The sequence below is a fragment of the Neodiprion virginianus genome, chromosome 4 (genome assembly GCF_021901495.1).
Source record: "Neodiprion virginianus isolate iyNeoVirg1 chromosome 4, iyNeoVirg1.1, whole genome shotgun sequence".
In the NCBI taxonomy this organism is placed as follows: Eukaryota; Metazoa; Arthropoda; class Insecta; order Hymenoptera; family Diprionidae; genus Neodiprion; species Neodiprion virginianus.
The window spans coordinates 25,072,216-25,095,440 of NC_060880.1; the positions used below are offsets into that span (position 1 = coordinate 25,072,216).

The 23,225-nt window shown below is 35.3% G+C and overlaps 1 protein-coding gene across 5 annotated transcripts; it reads right to left on the reverse strand.

Moving 5' to 3' along the window:
• Positions 1-792: 792 nt before the first annotated feature.
• On the reverse strand, positions 793-12,589 carry LOC124303205 (serine/threonine-protein kinase Pak). Of its 5 annotated transcripts, none has more exons than XM_046760150.1 (12): positions 12,441-12,589; positions 12,046-12,196; positions 9,631-9,749; positions 8,581-8,776; positions 8,191-8,202; positions 7,373-7,541; positions 6,954-7,080; positions 6,525-6,642; positions 6,099-6,379; positions 4,998-5,493; positions 4,114-4,332; positions 793-1,860 (listed from the first exon to the last, which is right to left on the reverse strand). In XM_046760150.1, exons 3-12 carry the CDS (start codon positions 9,684-9,686, stop codon positions 1,777-1,779), a joined length of 1,758 nt encoding a protein of 585 aa, XP_046616106.1. In that variant the 5' UTR covers positions 9,687-9,749; positions 12,046-12,196; positions 12,441-12,589; the 3' UTR covers positions 793-1,776. The 5 variants fall into 5 exon arrangements, with proteins under 5 accessions (XP_046616106.1, XP_046616105.1, XP_046616107.1 ...); XM_046760149.1 differs by having other exon boundaries at positions 12,273-12,589; XM_046760151.1 differs by lacking the exon at positions 12,046-12,196.
• Positions 12,590-23,225: the final 10,636 nt, after the last annotated feature.

Below are 23,225 nucleotides of genomic sequence, written 5' to 3' on the forward strand. Positions count from 1 at the left end.
TTCATTTATGATCATCGTTTTTGACAATATAGACAAGCATACTGCACTTATACTAAATTATTGTTAATATACTCACGCAGAAACCTTATCTTAGATCAGTATTACCGTGTCTATGCATTTTTGACAATTTTAAATCACTCGACCTGTACAATAATTTCAAAATGGCGAACAAACTTGCACAGGGTTCGTATGTGTCTCTAAACATGACATGACAGGCACTTTTTAGTGTCAAAAAATGTTTCTACTCTTCGAACGTGTAACCGATTTTCAATCTTTCACTGGTCAATTTTTGCAAGGCACGTTGAACATAATTCGACTCTACCGGTGTTGAACCAAAAAAACTGTTCATGGTCATTTTTACCTACAAATCTGTTCTGTATACATTTATAGCTTGAATTACGATTTATTGGGTAAAACTGCGACATTAAAAATGGATAACAAAAAATATTTACAGAGACTTATTAGAAAGCTGCAACTGATGTCCTAACGTGCCTTGATAGTGCTGCTACGAGTATCACCTCCGCAAATTAGCAACTTTTCCCGTTATTATCGATTTATGTTTCATATTAGCATGAAAATTATGTAACTACGGTATGTACATGTGCCAATGATTCATAAAAAATTATGAAATAATTGTAATTTTTTTCAAGGAAGTTGATTTATAATGTATGTAACTATTTTCACAGTTGCATTAGTATAACAAAAATAATAAATGCTAGAAAAATACGAGGAAAACAAAAATAAAAACTACTAGACTGCCTTTTATGCAAAGTTAAAAGAAAATCATGAATCATCTCATTCATTTCACTTCGTACACCTTGCTTGAAAAATATAAGTCCAATGCGAAGACCACTTTTTTCATTACAATTTTTTTTTTTTTGTTACCAAACAGCAATTCAGGCTACCATGCCTATGCATTTACTATTCATTATGTACAACGCTAAGCATTCATGCTTTTAGAGTAAAATGAGCTAGTTACGCATTTTCTCTTTTTACTCTTGCGGCAAACAGCATACCTACACAAGTTTACAAGTGGCCAATTTCACTGTAAAATCACTAATGCTTCACTTTGTACAGATACACTATATTAATTTAGGATTACTCATAGTATCAACAAGGTTTACTACAAGTAACGGATTTTCCTAGCTGAATTAGCTCGAACTTTGAAGTGAAAAATAATACTAGTTTGAAACTTTATATCATTGAAAAATAACTGCCACTTAATTTTGCTTTATTAATATAGATTATTTGGCCTTGCTCTGCGTGCAAACCATGTTGAACCTGTACTAAACCAGCTTATTTTTATTTCTACTGGAGCGTACCGATTTTTTCTCTTTTCTCTTCTTGTGACACGAATAATTTATTTCAAACACTGACGGAAATGTTCAATTGGATTAGTAATTTTCTGATCTCCGTTTTGAAGATGACATCAAAACATCAAGCTTCACTTGCTGGAATATTTATTGCATACAGCAAGCTTTGCATCATTTGTCACGTTTTTGGTTCTCATTAACTTTATTGATCTTTAGTGTTAAAAGTGGAATTTTTTTTGAAAAATCCGAATCAATACTCGATACTGTACAGAGTATCAAATACGTTCTACCTAGCTATATGTATACGTTATTTATTAATATTATATTATTCAATTATTGTGCCGTTACCGTTTTGGGAGGGTGTTTAATTTAAAAAAATTTTTTCTTTAAATCTTCTCTGAGGCCGTTTCGTCCTTATTTCAATTGTTTCGAATGTCCAGTTGTAACACTTTCACTTATTCACTCAGTGACCTTTAGCTGCCTCTTTTGCTGCCATAATTAACGGTGTCAATGACGCCAAGGGCCTTGCCAACTTCAGGAAAGGATGCTGAAAATAAAATGAAAAATTCATAACTATTTCCTTCAACTAATACCTATTCCTGATAATGTAAGTCTATAGCTGGCTTTTGATGCTTATACTACAACTATCCTTTCAAAGTCACACGATACATTGTCATTTCAATGTAGCTTCCGCACTCTTCCAACTCCTTCACAATTCTCATATTCTTATTTCTTATTCCATACCTCATCAAGTCGATTGCACCTTCATCTAATTCTTAACAATATAAATCTTCTCAAACCAAATTCACTTGAATTCAACTTCTTCAACAATATACATAATTCGACCTCTAGGTGAATTAATTCTCTTTTCATAATAATTCTGACGATACATTCAATCCATTGTTCATTACGACTACTTCAATCATTCCACATCGAATTAAGTGGCAGTGGTTATCTATCAGTATGTGAACCAATGAGGAAGTAACACAAATATTGGGAAAATAATAGTCATACGGTAGTAGTTCACTGAAGATGACCTAGCATCTTGTGCAAGAAGTATCATGAGCATGTCAACATTTTCTCATTAGTGCGTACTGTTTAGCGTATAGTATTTTAGGCAAGCTTGCAGCTCTCAGTAAAAAAAAAAGATATTTCCACTGTTAAAATGATAATAATCCTTATCTCAATGTGTTAAATTTTCTGGAAAGCTGAATGTGTATGAGCTAGAAACCCGATTATTTTACATTTGACAAAATGTAGGTATAAAGCTGTCGAAAAATTCCAAAGAAGCAACAAGATCATTACAGGCTGGCAGCTGCCATCAATTGCTTCCATTCAAGTTAATTGGTCAATTTTAGCACAGTGGTATTCTATGAACTCAACACAATACCTCCACCGCTGCATAACTACTAAATAACAGTTGTTCTAAATAGTAATCTTTAAACACGGATGATAATTATTGTAAATAATATGCTCGTCAATGAACATAAATTTCCGTATCACTTGGATTTGCGAAAAAAAAGGGTGAAGCATCCTTATGCCTGCTTAAGAAATGTATCTATGGCAGTTGTACGCATATAAGATGTGGTTACAAAATTAACGGGAAAAAAAGAATAAACTCTTACATGACTTACATTTATTAATAATATAACTAGATGAGTTATTATATAATATTTCGAAGATATGTTTTTAATGTGAAACGAGTTGAGTAAGGGCTCCCATTATTAGACTTAGGCCAAAATTTTACGCAAGTTTAATTTGATGACACAATTGCCGATTGCTACATGAAATTCCTGTACATTTACGACATTTTCAAGGACACTTTCAAGTTCCTGTATAATTTCGAGTTTTCCGGAAATTCCCTGTCGCTGGACACCATACTCAATCATTCAGGCATTGACGGACGACTTTTCACTCGTTAATTAATAATTGCAGCTGATAAACTGCTGGGTAGCCAGTAGAATGTTTCATACTAGGATATGCAATATTATTATTTTGTTAGAAAAAGGTCTAAAGAACAGTTTTTCTTGTCCAAAAATCTTTTCGAAGCATTTTTAACTGAAGTTATACCTCACAACATGTGAATTTTACCATTCAAGTAATATTTAAAAAAACATACATATTAAAGTTTCATTGCGGGATTTCCCAAAATAATCGTGAGTATGATTATGATCGTGCAGATAATTAGAATATCTTCATAAAAGATAACAGTCTTGTTTTGCTCAAAATAGTGGCCAAAGCCGATCTTCCAAGATCGACAAGAACAAACGTATTGTAATTTGTATTAAAATGTGGTGAGTGTCAAACCATACTAATTCTGCGAAGAAATTGGAATTTGTATCCTTCCTTTTGCACATTATTTAAATGGGAAAAAGTCACGTTTTAGAAATGAGCTGAAAATCATATACTTTGAGGACTTCATCCATTATATTGCTGTACTCAGTAACATACATACTTTGTTCAAGCAAAATAAAAAATAAATATTTTCCTAATCTGAAACACTACTATCCAAACTAGAGATATCGCCGCATTTCACCGCCATGAACATTATAGGTAAACTGCTCTAGTGTTCGTCTATGAAACCAAATGTTATAAACCCTGTTGTTCCGAGTATAAGCCCACCCAGCATATAAAACGACCCCCAATTCTGGGACAGTATTCCAAGTTGTTTTTTTTAGTTACCCGCGCACATGATGGATTCGCATATAAGATGAGAACGATTTTGTCGGGTACTGTCGATGACAGAAAACATCGACTTATGTTTGCAGCAATACGATACGTAAATAAGCAATAATCAAACCTTTAGAAGCTCCGAGGCCGAGGAACGTTTTTCGACTTCAACTTCAAGACATTGGTCTAAGAAGTCTTGGAATATCCCAGACAGTTTTTCTTTTTCCTTAATTTCTGGTTTACCATTAGTTGCTATCAAATATAGGGCTCTCAGAGGGTTTTCATTCAAATACGGTGGTTCTCCTTCAATCATTTCGATAGCCATTATACCCAGTGACCATATATCCACCTGAAATTTAATTGTAATTTGCATATATTTTACATACAATACAAGTTATGTGGGAAACAATAATAATACATTTATCTTTAAAAGAAAAACACGAGAGGTTCAATATCAACAAATCGTTAATAAGTTAGAAATAATCATACAAATGAATATATGCGTAGTATGAATTTATATATAGTCGTACTAGAATTTAATAAGATCCGTTGGAACCTTGTCTAAATGTAATTTCAGTTTAGATTATTGTTTTGAAATCGTTGGTAAATTGTAATGAAAATTTATTTAAAACTCAGGCTTGAGTCCTGTATAGTGTAATGATGGTGGTGTGGGATAAACGATACAAATCTCTCTACAAATCCAAAATACATCGACCCGAAATAGGGAATGCCATTGTTATATCTTGAAGGGTCATTGAACAGAAGTGATTCTATTTAAACAAAAAAAAGGACAGATTTTTCATCACTTCTCGTACACGATAACAATATCATATACAACTTGATGATAATAAATTCTCTTGGTGAAAATAAATATTTTGTACAGATTGGCTGAGTATACACTTTTCAAAACTGCCCAACGTGACAAAGTTAATAAAACAAAATGATGATCAATTAAAATAAAAGTTCACATATAGAATTGAATTCAAAGTTAATGACTTTCGTATTAATAAATACCTTTGGGCCATATTGTTTCCGCGTTACTACTTCAGGTGCCATCCAATATGGAGTGCCGACCATTGTGGTTCTCTTACTCTGTTCGGGTGAAATCTGAGCACAGAAGCCAAAGTCTGTAAGCTTGACACCTCCATCTAATCCCAGCAAAATATTGTCCGACTTGATATCCCTGTGTATCACTTGGTTGCAATGCAGAAATTCGAGAGCTTGAAGCACTTCTCTACACACCGCAGCTATTTGTCCTTCATCCATACACGTTTCAGTTACAACATCGGTTAAACTACCACCAGGTAAATATTCCATAACCACCCATAGTTCTTCACCAACTAAGTAACTGTCCAAATAATTAACAACGTTGGCGTGCTTGTTCTCCCGCATGACAAGAATTTCATTTATTATCAGCTCTTTCTTCGGCTGTTGTGAGAGGTTCATCTGTTTTATCGCTACTTCCATTCCCGTGGAGGTCTCAATCGCCGTATACACTGTTCCTGAAGCACTATACAAAAAATTGATTTGTTAATGTTAGTTTTATACATCCTCTAAATTTAATAAGATTTATTAATTTAACAACCGATTGCCATGCCATATGTATCTGAGTGAAAGTACTGTCCAGTATATTCGTATTAGAACACACTAGTCCTTGTGAAAAAATTTCTAGGTCTACGCCTCTCTAACTTCGTCTCTATTTGACAAATTCACCAGAGGTTTGTTCCCAAATAAAAGACATGTTTCTTATACATATGGATAAGGTGTTCAGACCAAAGCTTTTGAAGATCTGAGCCTTCTAGTTTGAAATACATATACTTTTTTTCTTTAAAAATGATTATTTGAAACTGATAAAATACATAACAAGTAATGTAAAAGAAATTCTACTAGCTATCCTCACGACTTCCAAATGCCAAAAAGGGACCTTACTGTCAAAATTTGTGTGTATCTAGTTATGAGTATCTCTAAATTGTAGGTCTTTACAACCCCTGATTGGGAAAATTTCGAATTGTTAATTTTGCTCTTGCTTCCAACTATTACAGGCAAATTTCTTTCTTCGTATTTGCAAGTTGTGCTTGTAATTGGGGGAATTCCCTATAAACAGTTAATACTTACCCTTGCCCGATTTTTTCCATCTTTGTATATTTTCTATTTGGATCTCCAACGCTGACAATGGTTCTAAGTTTCTCCAATATTTCGTCATCAGACATTTTCTTTTTTCTGGCTTTATCACTTTGCGTGGGTCTTGATTGGTCAGTAGTCGTCGGTGTGGGTGTAGCCTGGTTTTTATTTCTATCGAGTCCTGATGGTTGCTGTTGCTGCGTTCCATTTCGCTGTGGGGACCCCAATGATGTTGGTAATGGCAAAGGTGGTTCTTCTTCAATTGGTTTGGTATACTAGAATACAAAACCACGAACAATGATAATACATTGTTATTCGATGCTTGCTTAAATATAAATTTGAAACATACATTCCAAAAAAAATTCTTCGTTTGATAATTACTAAATAAAATACTTTAGTATGCCAAACATTTTTACTTACAATAGATTTGGTACGCTCAGGTCTGGCGGTAATCGGTGGAGGAGGTGGTTCATCTTCTTGTTCTGAACTGGTTGCACAAGCATCTGTTGGAGTACTGCTTGGACTGCTACTGCTCACCCTAAATATTGGTTTAGATGAATAAAGAGTTTACTTCAAATTCCATAAGGTTTAATTCGTAATTTTACACATCGTGCAGCCAAATTGTGGCTACAAGTATTAATTCAATTTATTCTCGCTATAAAGTTATAGATTTAGCAATATCAGTGTTATGTTCGCTAAAAATTGTAGTTATTAAGAAAAAAGTTGTTTGATAGTTATGCATGGATAAATATTAAGACTATCACATATTGATAACAAAATAGAGTGAATTGTTTTTAAATTTGTATTTGAAAATTTAGTATATAGTAAAAATGAAGAAAATATCCCTACCTGCTTAGTGAATGTTGTGAATGGGAACTCCCGGAAGCTTGGGACATGGCCTGACCACGAACGGTTCCAATGTTGATACCAGTTCCCATGCCCAGACTTCGCGGACTGCTGGCCCGTTCAATCGGCGCTATGCCAAATGTTACAGTACAATTAAGCTGTGGTTTTTGTGACAGAGGACAGATGTAATGAAGAAAGAAGTGTGTAATATACGTAACATTCTACTTGAATTGGAAAATATTACCACTTATCAATTACAACGAAGTAATAATGCTGAGGAATGACATTTCAATGAGAAAACCAAGGGTTTATCACTACACAGTAATAGAAAATTTGAAAAATACTATTTAAAATCGAATAATGATTCAAAATAGTTTCAATTACGTTAGCATAGTTCGATTCAAATAAAATACTCAACTCACCAACAACCCCAACCATTTTAGTAGTAGTCATATACTTTGAGCCCTTTGCTTCTTTGCTACTATTATCATACCAATTCAAGACATCTAGTACTGCTTGAGGATTTTTCTTTTGCTCCTGCTTACTGATGTTGCTAGACATCAGTAGCCTAGCCCATGCTTCCGGCATCCCCTGTGAAAAAAACAGTCCATTGTACTCAGAGTTGACATCGATTAAAGTCTGACTACAACTAGACAAATAGTTTGCTACAACGCTAAACTGTATTGTCACCCTCACTTACCTGAACATCTATTATGATATATTTCTTTCACTACGAAAATTCTATTAGATACTTGAAATTTGAGGGTAATATGTGTTCAACTGTTTAGAGTAGAAAATTGCGAGCAAAAATTTAATAAATTTCGGCGGAATCGTTCCTTGGATGCACAGTTACTATAGTTTCTTATGTCTGAATTTATGGAGCAATATTTATTTTGATGATAAATTTTTATGTACAGTATGCTCGACATTATTGTAAAAACTTAAAACTTGATTTTATGAAAAGTCACCAACATGCTACGTTTCAATAATATGACAATAATTACTTTACTTCAGAAGGTGAAATAAGTTAAGAACCTGTAAGCCACAATGACTAAAGCTTCCACACAAGTAAGAATCTACAAAAGCTGCTAGGCTAGATTTGAATTCAGGAGAAATAAAAAAAAATAAAAATTTGGGTTTTATAGACTGCAACAAAAACAAATTGTACAGTAACCAAAACACATAAGGCAGTGATTCAGGTATAGATGAGCTAAATCTGTGGTCAATTCAATTTACTTACTTTCAACGGCAGCTTGAAAAAAATACGTGTTGCGTTAGTCTTTTACGTGAAAGAAAAAAAAATAGACATAAGAAGCACCATACCAATTACCGACCACAACGCCACACTGTTCATAACATATGTGAACACTGTGTTTTATAACTTTAACTTGGTCGGTTTGTATGGAAAGATCTAGATAAATATATGATTTTTTTAAAAACTAATGGTAAACCGTTTCTATGTCGATCATAATAAGGAGAATTAAAAAGTGAATAGTAAAAGATTTTGAACCCATATTAATTACTGCATGTGATTTATTTAGATGTTCCATACCAACAAACCAATAGCAAAGCGAAAAGCGAGTGCATTGTTAATTGTAATAATAAATTGCAAAATTTTTATTGCGCTTACCGTAAATTCGCCGGTAACAGCATCGAATCCAACATGTACCGTATGTTCAAAATTAGTTGGATAACTTATGTTCGGCTTGTCTTTGCCATCCTTCACCTTCATCTTGCCTTTCAAAGTTTTTTTCTTACGCTCATCCGAGTCCGGTTCTTTAGGCAAAGGACGCATGTCAACAGGCAAATTAGGCGTTGACTCACCTCTATAATGAAAGAGATTTTATTGATAAATATATCATTTTTTATAATCAAATAGGGATGTAAATTAATGGTTATTATGATTGTTACATTATTTAAATCATATTCATATTAATTCTGTGGAATACTGATTTTGACTGTAAATTCTGATTTAAGGGGGGATGAAGCTTCTATTATTTATTATGTAACAAAATCTGGTACATATTCGTCATTCAAACGTATCATAAAATTATATACTATGATATAATACAGTTGTCCGGTTTCATATTGTGAACATAATAATCCAATTACACCTGCTGAGCTGATTCCTATACCCTATAAGCATGTACATATATGTGAAACTTGTAAGATGACGTGTGTGTGAAAACTTGAAAGAGAATATTTTTAATGACTTTGGTCTCTGAACATATATTATAGAGTGGTTCCTGAATGGGAGGGCTTTTATATTTAGCAGTTACAAGTTTAGTGGTTGTTTCTCTATTTTTAGGGGGCAAGGGACTCCGCATATTGCAAAGAAAAGACCATGAACCAAATTTGCAGCTAATATAACAGCTATGATCGTTGAATGAAAGATTTGATTATTTACTGACTTCAATAAAATCTTTTATGCCAGATCCGAACACTGCACGTAACAGCATTAAAGTTATCAAAGTATGAGTATGTTTGGCTTTATTAGGGTTTGTGATAGTTCAGCTAACCCTGCAGTTACGAAACAACGATTCTTCTTGAAAATCCATCATTATGTTTACATTACGAACTTTAATTTCATTGCATGTAAAACCTTGAATATATAAAGTGATAACAAGGATCACATGGTAATTCAATATTTGAAACATTAAATTTAGTGTTGTAACAGTACCTGTTTGAGGTGAGGCGAACCGGTGGTGCCGGAGGTTTGTCTTCTTCATCTGACATTATGCTCTTCGTGGTGTTTAGTTTTCTTTACCTTTCCTTTATAGCTGAGCTTCCACTTATTCACTAGTGAACATAATGTAATAGTTATTAAACGTAGGTCATCGTTTTTTACACTTAAATCATTAATTAGTTCAAAATGTTTCAAAAACTTCTAAAAACATTGAAGTAATTTGAAACCATCTAATTATTAATGTGCTCATATCATATTGTACTGTAACTTTTCAGCCGAATGTATCTGCGATGTTGAAATTTAATATGGCTCGAAAAACCTATAAAAACAAATCATTATGTAACAATTTTTGAACAAGATTGTCAGGGTTCTAATGGCAAAGTGAGTAAACTCTGCTCTGACAAAGCCTTAATTTACCGTTTAATGCATTTCTTACAATTCGGATTTGGCAAAATATCAATTGAAAAAAAAAAAAATATTTCAGTGTTACGAACTTGAACTTTGTATGCATCTATGTACTACTATCTAATATAAAGATTAAAACTCATGATATTCGATGGAAATACGAGATCAAGTAGTAACTTAAGGTATGGATGAAGTTAGTAACCATACTGTAACAATACATGTTGAGGAAAAATCGTTACTTCACACCTTTAGGAATGTCTGAAATTTAGTAAACGACGATAAATAAAATATACTCATATTTTGCAGAGGCAACTTCTTGACAGTCGTTTTAAAATTGTGCAATAATGATTTTTTTCTTAATATTTCATTACGTTGACATTATTAACTTCAGCTTCATAACTTGAGTGGGTCTGATTTTTGATGTAATCTTAAAGTAAAACGTCAGTTATCTAAATATCAATTGTACATATTAGGGATTATCCGAATCACAATTTCTGATTCCACGTTTAGTTCACTCATTTGAAAAGTCATGCAAAAATGAATCATGTAGAAGTTAATAACGTTATCGTAACGATTTATGCTGAGAAAAAATCTTTTTTTTCACGAATTTGGCATTGTTTCAAATTCAGTGAACTGTTATGATCTAAGACATACTCATATTTTGAAATCTTACTTTCTTGACCATCATTCTAAAATAAGAAAATAATGAATTTTTACCTCATTTTTCACTATGATAACGTTGTGTACTTCAATCTCGTAACAATGAGACATGTCATTGATTTTTACATGTTATTATAAATGAGCTTACGTTGTAAAACAAAGGAGAATCGTCAATTTTGTCTCGAGGTGAAATAAAAATCTATTGTAAACATGTTGAACGATTTTAAATAAATATATTTTATGAGTTTGAACAAATCATTGCTCTACTGTAGTTCCATTATTCAACATTGCAGTTACATTCATTTGCATCTTTCGCGGAAATTTCTGGCACAGATTAAATAGATGAGTATAATAACAATGCGAATCAACTTGTTTCAGACTTATTTCAGTATAAGCTAATCAAAAAAGTAGTTACATTCTCATCTGCACGTATTAAGTTCTGTACTTTTCCAATTTTTCTTTTTATTGCAAATAGTCGTGTATCCAAATGACTAAAACTTTTTAATGTTGGGCAGTCAGGTTTCAGTTTCATCAATAAACAAGTCGAAATTATCGATAGCGATAAAACTACTTGTTTGTTACTGGATTTTATTTTCAAGTTCTCTGCACTAAGTGATGATATTTATCTTCATTGTTTCAAGGTTAATGAGACAAGAGCTGGCAAACTATCTACAAAGTTTATTAAAGATTTCAAACTATGAATAAAAAACTGTATTGCATTTTCATACAGAAATCTTGTACCTAACAGACTTTTTGTTATATTAATTTACGACCACCCAAAGGCGAGAAACACCCGCAGTATTTTTCTTACATGCGTGTTTTGGCTTAGGATAGCAATGGAATATAACAATTTATCAAAACAAAAGTGACAGTATAACAAAGACCAAACCTAATTCAAGCTCAGTGATAAATTTAGGACGTACACACATTTGGAGTGCTCAGAGTGATCCATGTAGATTTGTTCCGTAGTAAAAATAGCCATTAATATGGAAGATTGAATGCAAAATCACATGTATTATTGAGAAGCAATAAAATATTACTGCAAGACAACTACTAAATTAATAAAATTTTGAACGGTATTAAAAGGCAGGAAAATGTTTACAGCTATGTTCAGTTTCAAATAATTGGTAAGAGACAAGTTGAGAGCAAGTACGAGGAACAACAATGAGTACATGTAACGAATATGAATAAAACGTTGACTTACAAATGTAGATTATTCACAGTTATAATAGACAAATTTTGTTCCAACACTACAAGTTTATCGGGTATTAACTAAAGTTCTCTTTGGTTTAGATTAGACAAAAAAATACATATGTATGTACGAATTCAGCGTTACAGGTTTACCATTTATTATTTGAACCTTCAGCAGCCTTAAGTGTATCACAGTCGAGGATAGTCAAAGATCTAGTTGATGAAAAGCATGCCCGACACTGCACTAATTGTGACAGAACAGAGCATTTGAAACATAATTCCACCGGCCGTTTGGAAAATACAGCTGAAAGATCAAAAAAAAAGAAGGTATGTTTTAGCCGTGGGATGAGGAGGAAATGTCAAGTTCGTTGCAGACGGACCGATATTTGAAGTGCAGGAAAGAAGAGAATGGATATTGGCCATCCGGGAGCCCCTAAAGCGTGAATCACACACGACGAGCGATCTGATCACCACGCATCTGTACCAGCTCACAATAAAAAGGAACCACGATTTTTTCATGTACTTGACGTATTGCGGACGATTTATACCGTGCAAACCTCTTGACCGGCGTTAGTCGCGTGCCTGTATGACTTACAGTGATCAACGACAATTCATTCTACTTAATATTTCGATTTTTTCAAAATCCTTTCACTTCAGACAAGGGCCTGAATCACCGCCCGCCATCGCCACAGACCATACGCATTCAAACACGAAAGTGAGAAAGGCAACTACAGGCTACTACCGTGCCACCACGGTCGTATTCGTTACGTTAGGTGTCCACAACTGGTAGCCTCGAGCCAAAACTTTGAAAAGGATGAAAGACTGATTCAAATTGCACTGAAACGAGAAATAAATGATAGTACGTTCTAAAATTAGCTGACGGCGCTAAAAACTCTTTAGGACAGAGGCAGAGCTACTCACGAACCCGGCAGGGCAAAAAACCTAAAAGATTGCTGACAGCACTGGGAGCGCCACCTGCTCGATCGACCGAGTATATCTATATATACTCTGCGAGCCCGCCTAATTTCATGCCTGGCACACGATTGTGGGCCGCCTTCGGTGCATGGCCGCCTAGGTGTCGCGTCGATGCTCCAACCTAGCTGGCATCACAAAAGCCGAGCGTCAGAGATCTCCCCACTCATCTCTGGTGACGCGTCAGAAGTCTACTAGCGGCACGTAGAGGAACTGAAAAACGGCTACAAAACAAGAAGCTACGTCGGAAAGTGTCATTCAATTCTGATCTGGCGGTAAATATTTTGCGCCAAGAATCGACCATAAAAGCACGATGAACGGTTTGGCAGCGGAAAAAAGTTCGCAATCTCAACAGTCCAACAGCAAATATTCATTCTCATCGTTCGATAATCTCAACCTCGTACAGACGGTTTTATTTATCATCAGTTATCATTCCACATTATTGTCAGGCTTCTAGGTTCCGAACTGGGTCCGCGATTTTTGCGACGCAAGATTCGCGGCCCGCCGTTCCGGCATCGCTGAGTTTGCAGAACATTTCTCAGGACGCGAACAGGTCTGGATAAGAATCAGGATGGTACGTCATGACACGGACAGCTACGTCATTTCGCCTTCAGGTGACCTCCAAAATTTCGTTTGTTTTGCCGTATCTATCACCGTGCTCGAGATATTCGCGATTCAACTCAATCAACCCCCACTCCATGGGAAGAGTAACAAAGAGGGAGGGAGAATTATTATCTTCCGTCACTCAGAGAATTGATACAAGACTCTTCTGAGCGCCATGCGGCATCAGTCGTTTCCGAGCAATCGGGACGAAATCACGGGTTACCGGTATCGGCTCAACATTAAAACCGTGTTGATCAAGTTGTGTCGCGTTGTTCGATCAGTGTGTTTCGTGTCTCGAGTTTTCATTGTTTTGTATAACTTCAGATTTCAGTGAAGTCTACTTTTTTTTCGATGAGTCGTGTGTCAATTTTATGATTTCTTTAGCCGATTTTCGGCAAATGCGCAGTTGCATTGTTAGCAAGTTTATTCAGTCGGTCGAAACAGACAGCAACAGTACAAAAAGTGAGTGTAGAATCAAGTGTTATTGCAGTGCGGATTTTTGGATTACAAGTGATGAGTGAAGATCTAAATGACGTGACAAGTGCGTCGCGTCACCAATAAACCTGAGATGCTACAACAACTACTACATGTAGTGTCGAGCAGCCCAGAGTCGAGGTAACAATCCTTATTTTAATTATTGATTGATAATTCAAGGTGGTGAATTTAGTGCCGAACTTTTGTTCTTGTATAACATGCAATGCATAAATATGAAACTAGACAACAGTAATAATTAATTTGAAGTCTGAAAAGCCAATTTACTAAATTAATTCAAGTGTTATATTTTGTTTTTCACAGATTTAGCCTGAGACTTCCGAGTAACTTTTCCCTTTCTCGGCAACGTTGGTGAGTTTGCATGTGTTAGGTTATGGGTATTTCCCTGGGATTCCTGTGTCACGTGGCGTGGCGGTAACAATTGTTACACAAATCTTCGATTTCTTAGCTGCATGGATAGGCTCATTCACGATCACAACGTGCTTCACTTGCAGTCCAATAATTTTTTTTCGCAATTTAATGTACCGTAGCTTACTCGAAGTTAGAAATTTTGCACGCTGCTAAAAGTGGAATGAGCATCGCGACAGGTAACCATCGCTTACTCGGCACTCGCGAGATCGAATTGTGTTTCGCAAATGATGTAATAATCTACGTTTGAATTTACCGATGATGTCGTTTAAGTGATGGGTTCACCTGAGGTTTGAACGTATTCAATTATTCACAATATTGATAAATCGATAAAATTCCAAAGTCTGGCATAACGTAACGTAGTGAAATTGCATCTTATATTATTATATATCATTTTCAACCCTTTAAAAGTCATTAAATATTGATCAACTGCAGGCTTAGCTCGCTTAGAAAAATGCTAATTGGCATACAGGATGTTTTTAATCTATTTTACAAAATGTTAATGTACCGATAGTCTGCCAACATTTACTAAAATAATACATACAACACTAGAGTTGACGGGACATAACCGCGATACTGTATTCTGAGTAGGCAGACTATGATATGAAAACATTTTGTTCCCAACAGGTAACCAACGAAAATGTAAGTCAGCGACCACGGCGCGAATGATGAAGAATGATGTGTGTTGGAAAAAATGGCGAATCGTTTAGATCGAATATAGGTAACCGGGTAGGTAGGTGGACGTTTTGGGATCCGTCGCGGGGTTTATGCATGTGTGTGTGAGTCTCTCTTTTCCGTTGGGTGGTTCCGTTGGGGAACGGGTAAGGTTAGGAAGGTCGCGATATACCGTGATGTTACTGACTTTTGTAATCCACAGCGTCAAACGATCACAGAAATCTTGCTCTCAAAAGACTCCGTATTCGAGTCTCTTGACCATTTCCAAGCATTTGAATAAGAACGAGATTGAATTTCTTATTTCCTGTAACTCTGCAACCATTTTTCAATTCCAACAACTGAAAAAGAATAGAAACGGAACTATTAGCAGAATTATGGATCCCGTTTCTTTAGTTTACCGAATTAAGCATGTTTTATTCCAATGAGAAACTGTGCGTTTTAATTTGTATCTTCGTTTATATTCGATTTTATCTGTTCTTTCCTATCCCGTCCGATCCGCGACAATGCCACCTCTTATAGCCTATTCATTTCAATTATTCATTTAGAATATGGGATTGCAATTTCCCGATTCTGTTCTTTCCATCCGAATCCATTCGTTTCAAAAAATACAATTCATCCGAATCCGATTCGTATGCTTTCATATTCTTTGAAACGAATTGATTCGCATGGAAAGAACAGAATCGGATTAGAATTTGCAATCCCCCTATTCTAAATGAATAATTGAAACGAATAGGTTGTGAGAGGTGGCATTGTCGCGGATAGGACGGGATAGGAAAGAACAGATAAAATCGCATATAAACGAATAAACAGATTAAAACGAACAGTTTCTCATTGGAATAAAACATGCTTAATTCGGTAACCTATAAAAACGGGATCCATAATTCTGCTAATAATTCCGTTTCTATTCTTTTTCAGTTGTTGGGCTCGTTATTCAATTCAATTATTAAGTCATTACCGATGATTATTCCATACAATTGATCTCTGTGATCGTCTGAATGGGCAAAACGCATCTCTGGACCATCTATCGCGTTCCGTGGTACGCTAGATGGGGAGAGATGCTGAGCTCGAAGACTTCGCGTCGAAGAGGACCGCCGGCCGTCACGCCACACAATAATGCATGCCCTCCAACCTCCTTCCTCATTTCAAATTGATCTGTAATCTGAGAACAACAATCCGCATAGCAATGTATCTCATTCAAAAAGATACAGATGCGGATTGGGCTTCTACAGAATTTTTGGGACAAGTTCCACATAATACAAATTTTTTGACAGTTTAATCTGTCGCGCCTTTTTGCGCCTAGATTAATCACGAGAATTGGACGCAGCCTTTTGCGCGTAAATTAACCACGGGAATCGGACACGTTTTTACGCGCCGATTTTGCAAACGGTATATAGAAGAGTTACACACTTTCGATGTGTTAATCTTTCAACTCTTCGGTCAATTATTTACGAATAATAAAGTTTTCAAGTTCCACGGCGCCTTTTGCGCGTGGACTTGATACCTTTCAGTCGTGAGAGAAAGCGCGTTATTTTACAACTGGAGCTCAACGCGCAGGTATAGAAATCTCGGTAGTGTTCAGTGATGGTGGAGAATCTTGACGTAAGTATTTATAAAATATATATGAAACGTACAGAAACACTCGTTTAACTGATCGTATTATTTTCTGTTTCAGAGCAACAAAACGAATTCTTTAACAAATGCACTGAGAACTATAGAATTTTCAGTCGAAAAAGATATTCACTTCAATAGCTCTATGCAGAAAAAGATATCGATTCAACACAAATTTTAAATGATTTTTATTCATCAATACAATTATTAATCGAAGCAACGAATATTAACGTGAATATCATGTTAGACTCGATCCATTTTTGGTCAATGTATGGACTTGTGTGATTGTGCTAACCATACCTTCGTTTGTTTCAGGTAATAAAACTTTTGCTTGTTTAAGATAATCACCCCTTTGTCCGATCGTGTTAATCGAACCTTTATCTATTTCAGCTGATAAAACCTGTGTCTGTTTCAGCTAACCAAACTTTTTATCTGTTTCTGCTAATTAAACCTTTTGTCTGTTTTAGGAAATCAAATTTTTTGTCTGTTTCAGCTAACCGAAACCTCTGTCTATTTCAGATAATGAAACTTTTTGACCGTTTCGCTAATCAAACCTTTTGTCTGTTTCAGCCAATCAAACTTTTTGCCTGTTTTAGCTAATCAAATCTTCTATCTGTTTCGAGTGAATAATTTGTCTCTTTTTTCGTTAATTTTATTTTTTATTTATCTAACTGTAAGTTAAGAATATTTTTGACTGTATCGACATATGTCACTAATTATATATTTCATCTGTTTCAGGTAACTGCATTTTATTGACTGTACAGAATACTTATCGTTCCTTTTCCTAGGCTTAGGTCTGGTTTAGGTCTAGTTCAGGGTCAGTGATCTTGTTTTCACCGATAGATAGATTTAGCGATGTAGGTCAGAATAATCATGATCGCAAAGTGTGGTAAAAGTTATTCAGATGTTGTTTTTCTGAATGGTTTTACAGTATTTTGTTGCGATTGTTTTAGTGATTTGGTTGTTTGAGTGATTGAGTAGTGATTCCAGCAGGAATTTGAATGTTTTTCAGTGCTTTCCACAGGAATATAAAATTCATTCCGTGATTCCTGTAGGAATTTAAATATTTTTCAGCGCCTTCCACAGGAATATAAAATTCATTCTGTGATTCCAGCAGGAATTTAAATGTTTCCTGGTGCTTGCCACAGGAATATAAAATTCGTTCAGTGATTCCAGCAGGAATTTAAATGTTTTTCAGTGCTCTCCACAGAAATATAAAATTCGTTCAGTGATTCCAGCAGGAATTTAAATATTTTTTAGTGCTTTCCACAGGAATATAAAATTCGTTCAGTGATTCCAGCAGGAATTTAAATATTTTTCAGTGCTTTCCACAGGAATATAAAATTCGTTCAGTGATTCCGGTAGGAATTCAAATATTTTTCATGTACCTGGCATACAAATAAATATCCAGTTTACATTCACAGTGATAACTTTTTTAATCAATTCGTCAAAACGTATATTTTTCTATTCGTGGCTGGAGTAAGTTATTCAAAAAGTAGAGTCTGAGGTGATTGTGACAATGCAGCGTCAGGAAATCCAAACATGTCGAAGATGTGGAACAGCTGAACCGATCATTTTTTTTCACACAAGGTACACAAACAAAATGATTTTATAATTGTCATATATTCTTCAAATCATCCATCATTTCGTTATTCTATTTTACTTATTGCATAAACAATGCGACCAAGTAATTTGTTTTGTTTATTTTTCAGTGTGGTCTTTGGTGGATTCATCCAGACAGGCAGTGCGTCGACCGCTTTCATGCCGTGGAGCTACGAAGCTACAAGGTAAAATTTCCCATACATGATAATCTACATTTTTCTAACATTTTTTATGCATCTGTAAATTGAAAAACGACGGTACTCAGTTTTCTGTGCAATGAATTTAAAAAACATCACGCTATTCCATGTATGATACTACAGTTTTCTAAGCTTAACCGTTACTTCTGTATTCATTTTAGCATTCAGCGGAGACATCCGAGTAACTTCTCCATTACTTGGCAACGTTGGTGAGTTTGCATGTGTTGGGTTACGGTTTTTTATCCCCTGGGATTCCTCTGTCACGTGGCGTGGCGGTAACAATTGTTACACAAATCTTCGATTTCTTAGCTGCATGGATAGGCTCATTCACGATCACAACGTGCTTCACTTGCAGTCCAATAATTTTTTTTCGCAATTTAATGTACCGTAGCTTACTCGAAGTTAGAAATTTTGCACGCTGCTAAAAGTGGAATGAGCATCGCGACAGGTAACCATCGCTTACTCGGCACTCGCGAGATCGAATTGTGTTTCGCAAATGATGTAATAATCTACGTTTGAATTTACCGATGATGTCGTTTAAGTGATGGGTTCACCTGAGGTTTGAACGTATTCAATTATTCACAATATTGATAAATCGATAAAATTCCAAAGTCTGGCATAACGTAACGTAGTGAAATTGCATCTTATATTATTATATATCATTTTCAACCCTTTAAAAGTCATTAAATATTGATCAACTGCAGGCTTAGCTCGCTTAGAAAAATGCTAATTGGCATACAGGATGTTTTTAATCTATTTTACAAAATGTTAATGTACCGATAGTCTGCCAACATTTACTAAAATAATACATACAACACTAGAGTTGACGGGACATAACCGCGATACTGTATTCTGAGTAGGCAGACTATGATATGAAAACATTTTGTTCCCAACAGGTAACCAACGAAAATGTAAGTCAGCGACCACGGCGCGAATGATGAAGAATGATGTGTGTTGGAAAAAATGGCGAATCGTTTAGATCGAATATAGGTAACCGGGTAGGTAGGTGGACGTTTTGGGATCCGTCGCGGGGTTTATGCATGTGTGTGTGAGTCTCTCTTTTCCGTTGGGTGGTTCCGTTGGGGAACGGGTAAGGTTAGGAAGGTCGCGATATACCGTGATGTTACTGACTTTTGTAATCCACAGCGTCAAACGATCACAGAAATCTTGCTCTCAAAAGACTCCGTATTCGAGTCTCTTGACCATTTCCAAGCATTTGAATAAGAACGAGATTGAATTTCTTATTTCCTGTAACTCTGCAACCATTTTTCAATTCCAACAACTGAAAAAGAATAGAAACGGAACTATTAGCAGAATTATGGATCCCGTTTCTTTAGTTTACCGAATTAAGCATGTTTTATTCCAATGAGAAACTGTGCGTTTTAATTTGTATCTTCGTTTATATTCGATTTTATCTGTTCTTTCCTATCCCGTCCGATCCGCGACAATGCCACCTCTTATAGCCTATTCATTTCAATTATTCATTTAGAATATGGGATTGCAATTTCCCGATTCTGTTCTTTCCATCCGAATCCATTCGTTTCAAAAAATACAATTCATCCGAATCCGATTCGTATGCTTTCATATTCTTTGAAACGAATTGATTCGCATGGAAAGAACAGAATCGGATTAGAATTTGCAATCCCCCTATTCTAAATGAATAATTGAAACGAATAGGTTGTGAGAGGTGGCATTGTCGCGGATAGGACGGGATAGGAAAGAACAGATAAAATCGCATATAAACGAATAAACAGATTAAAACGAACAGTTTCTCATTGGAATAAAACATGCTTAATTCGGTAACCTATAAAAACGGGATCCATAATTCTGCTAATAATTCCGTTTCTATTCTTTTTCAGTTGTTGGGCTCGTTATTCAATTCAATTATTAAGTCATTACCGATGATTATTCCATACAATTGATCTCTGTGATCGTCTGAATGGGCAAAACGCATCTCTGGACCATCTATCGCGTTCCGTGGTACGCTAGATGGGGAGAGATGCTGAGCTCGAAGACTTCGCGTCGAAGAGGACCGCCGGCCGTCACGCCACACAATAATGCATGCCCTCCAACCTCCTTCCTCATTTCAAATTGATCTGTAATCTGAGAACAACAATCCGCATAGCAATGTATCTCATTCAAAAAGATACAGATGCGGATTGGGCTTCTACAGAATTTTTGGGACAAGTTCCACATAATACAAATTTTTTGACAGTTTAATCTGTCGCGCCTTTTTGCGCCTAGATTAATCACGAGAATTGGACGCAGCCTTTTGCGCGTAAATTAACCACGGGAATCGGACACGTTTTTACGCGCCGATTTTGCAAACGGTATATAGAAGAGTTACACACTTTCGATGTGTTAATCTTTCAACTCTTCGGTCAATTATTTACGAATAATAAAGTTTTCAAGTTCCACGGCGCCTTTTGCGCGTGGACTTGATACCTTTCAGTCGTGAGAGAAAGCGCGTTATTTTACAACTGGAGCTCAACGCGCAGGTATAGAAATCTCGGTAGTGTTCAGTGATGGTGGAGAATCTTGACGTAAGTATTTATAAAATATATATGAAACGTACAGAAACACTCGTTTAACTGATCGTATTATTTTCTGTTTCAGAGCAACAAAACGAATTCTTTAACAAATGCACTGAGAACTATAGAATTTTCAGTCGAAAAAGATATTCACTTCAATAGCTCTATGCAGAAAAAGATATCGATTCAACACAAATTTTAAATGATTTTTATTCATCAATACAATTATTAATCGAAGCAACGAATATTAACGTGAATATCATGTTAGACTCGATCCATTTTTGGTCAATGTATGGACTTGTGTGATTGTGCTAACCATACCTTCGTTTGTTTCAGGTAATAAAACTTTTGCTTGTTTAAGATAATCACCCCTTTGTCCGATCGTGTTAATCGAACCTTTATCTATTTCAGCTGATAAAACCTGTGTCTGTTTCAGCTAACCAAACTTTTTATCTGTTTCTGCTAATTAAACCTTTTGTCTGTTTTAGGAAATCAAATTTTTTGTCTGTTTCAGCTAACCGAAACCTCTGTCTATTTCAGATAATGAAACTTTTTGACCGTTTCGCTAATCAAACCTTTTGTCTGTTTCAGCCAATCAAACTTTTTGCCTGTTTTAGCTAATCAAATCTTCTATCTGTTTCGAGTGAATAATTTGTCTCTTTTTTCGTTAATTTTATTTTTTATTTATCTAACTGTAAGTTAAGAATATTTTTGACTGTATCGACATATGTCACTAATTATATATTTCATCTGTTTCAGGTAACTGCATTTTATTGACTGTACAGATTACTTATCGTTCCTTTTCCTAGGCTTAGGTCTGGTTTAGGTCTAGTTCAGGGTCAGTGATCTTGTTTTCACCGATAGATAGATTTAGCGATGTAGGTCAGAATAATCATGATCGCAAAGTGTGGTAAAAGTTATTCAGATGTTGTTTTTCTGAATGGTTTTACAGTATTTTGTTGCGATTGTTTTAGTGATTTGGTTGTTTGAGTGATTGAGTAGTGATTCCAGCAGAAATTTGAATGTTTTTCAGTGCTTTCCACAGGAATATAAAATTCATTCCGTGATTCCAGTAGGAATTTAAATATTTTTCAGTGCCTTTCACAGGAATATAAAATTCATTCCGTGATTCCAGTAGGAATTTAAATATTTTTCAGAGCCTTCCACAGGAATATAAAATCCGTACAGTGATTCCGGTAAGAATTTAAATATTTTTCAGTGCCTTCCACAGGAATATAAAATTCGTTCAGTGATTCCAGCAGGAATTTAAATATTTTTCAGTGCCTTCCACAGGAATATAAAATTCGTTCAGTGATTCCAGCAGGAATTTAAATATTTTTCAGTGCCTTCCACAGGAATATAAAATTCATTCCGTGATTCCAGTAGGAATTTAAATATTTTTCAGTGCCTTCCACAGGAATATAAAATTCGCTCAGTGATTCCGGTAGGAATTTAAATATTTCCCAGTGCTTTCCACAGGAATATAAAATTCGCGCAGTGATTTCAGTAGGAATTTGAATATTTTTCAGTGCCTTCCACAGGAATATGAAATTCATTCAGTGATTCCAGTAGGAATTTAAATGTTTTCTGGTGCTTTCCACAGGAATATGAAATTCGTTCAGTGATTCCAGAAGGAATTCAAATATTTTTCAGTGCTTTTCACAGGAATATAAAATTCGTTCAGTGATTCCAGCAGGAATTTCAATATTTCCCAGTGCTTTTCACAGGAATATAAAATTCGCGCAGTGATTTCAGTAGGAATTTGAATATTTTTCAGTGCCTTCCACAGGAATATGAAATTCATTCAGTGATTCCAGTAGGAATTTAAATGTTTTCTGGTGCTTTCCACAGGAATATGAAATTCGTTCAGTGATTCCAGAAGGAATTCAAATATTTTTCAGTGCTCGCCACAGGAATATGAAATTCGTTCAGTGATTCCGGTAGGAATTTAAATATTTTTTAGTGCCTTCCGCAGAAATATAAAATTCGTTCAGTGATTCCGGTAGGAATTTAAATATTTTTCAGTGCCTTCCACAGGAATATAAAATTCGTTCAGTGATTCCGGTAGGAATTCAAATATTTTTCAGTGCCTTCCACAGGAATATAAAATTCGTTCAGTGATTCCAGCAGGAATTAAAATATTTTTCAGTGCCTTCCACAGGAATATAAAATTCGTTCAGTGATTCCAGCAGAAATTTAAATATTTTTCAGTGCTTTTCACGGGAATTCAAATATTTTTCAGTGC

Coding starts and splice junctions, on each gene's coding strand:
- LOC124303205 (XM_046760151.1), bottom strand. CDS start 9,686: ATGTCAGATGAAGAAGACAAACCTCCGGCACCACCGGTTCGCCTCACC. Junction 5,494..6,098: donor ATGGAAAAAATCGGGCAAGG/GTAAGTATTAAC, acceptor TTTTTTGTATAG/TGCTTCAGGAACAGTGTATA. Junction 4,333..4,997: donor GGAAACAATATGGCCCAAAG/GTATTTATTAAT, acceptor ATTAAATTTCAG/GTGGATATATGGTCACTGGG.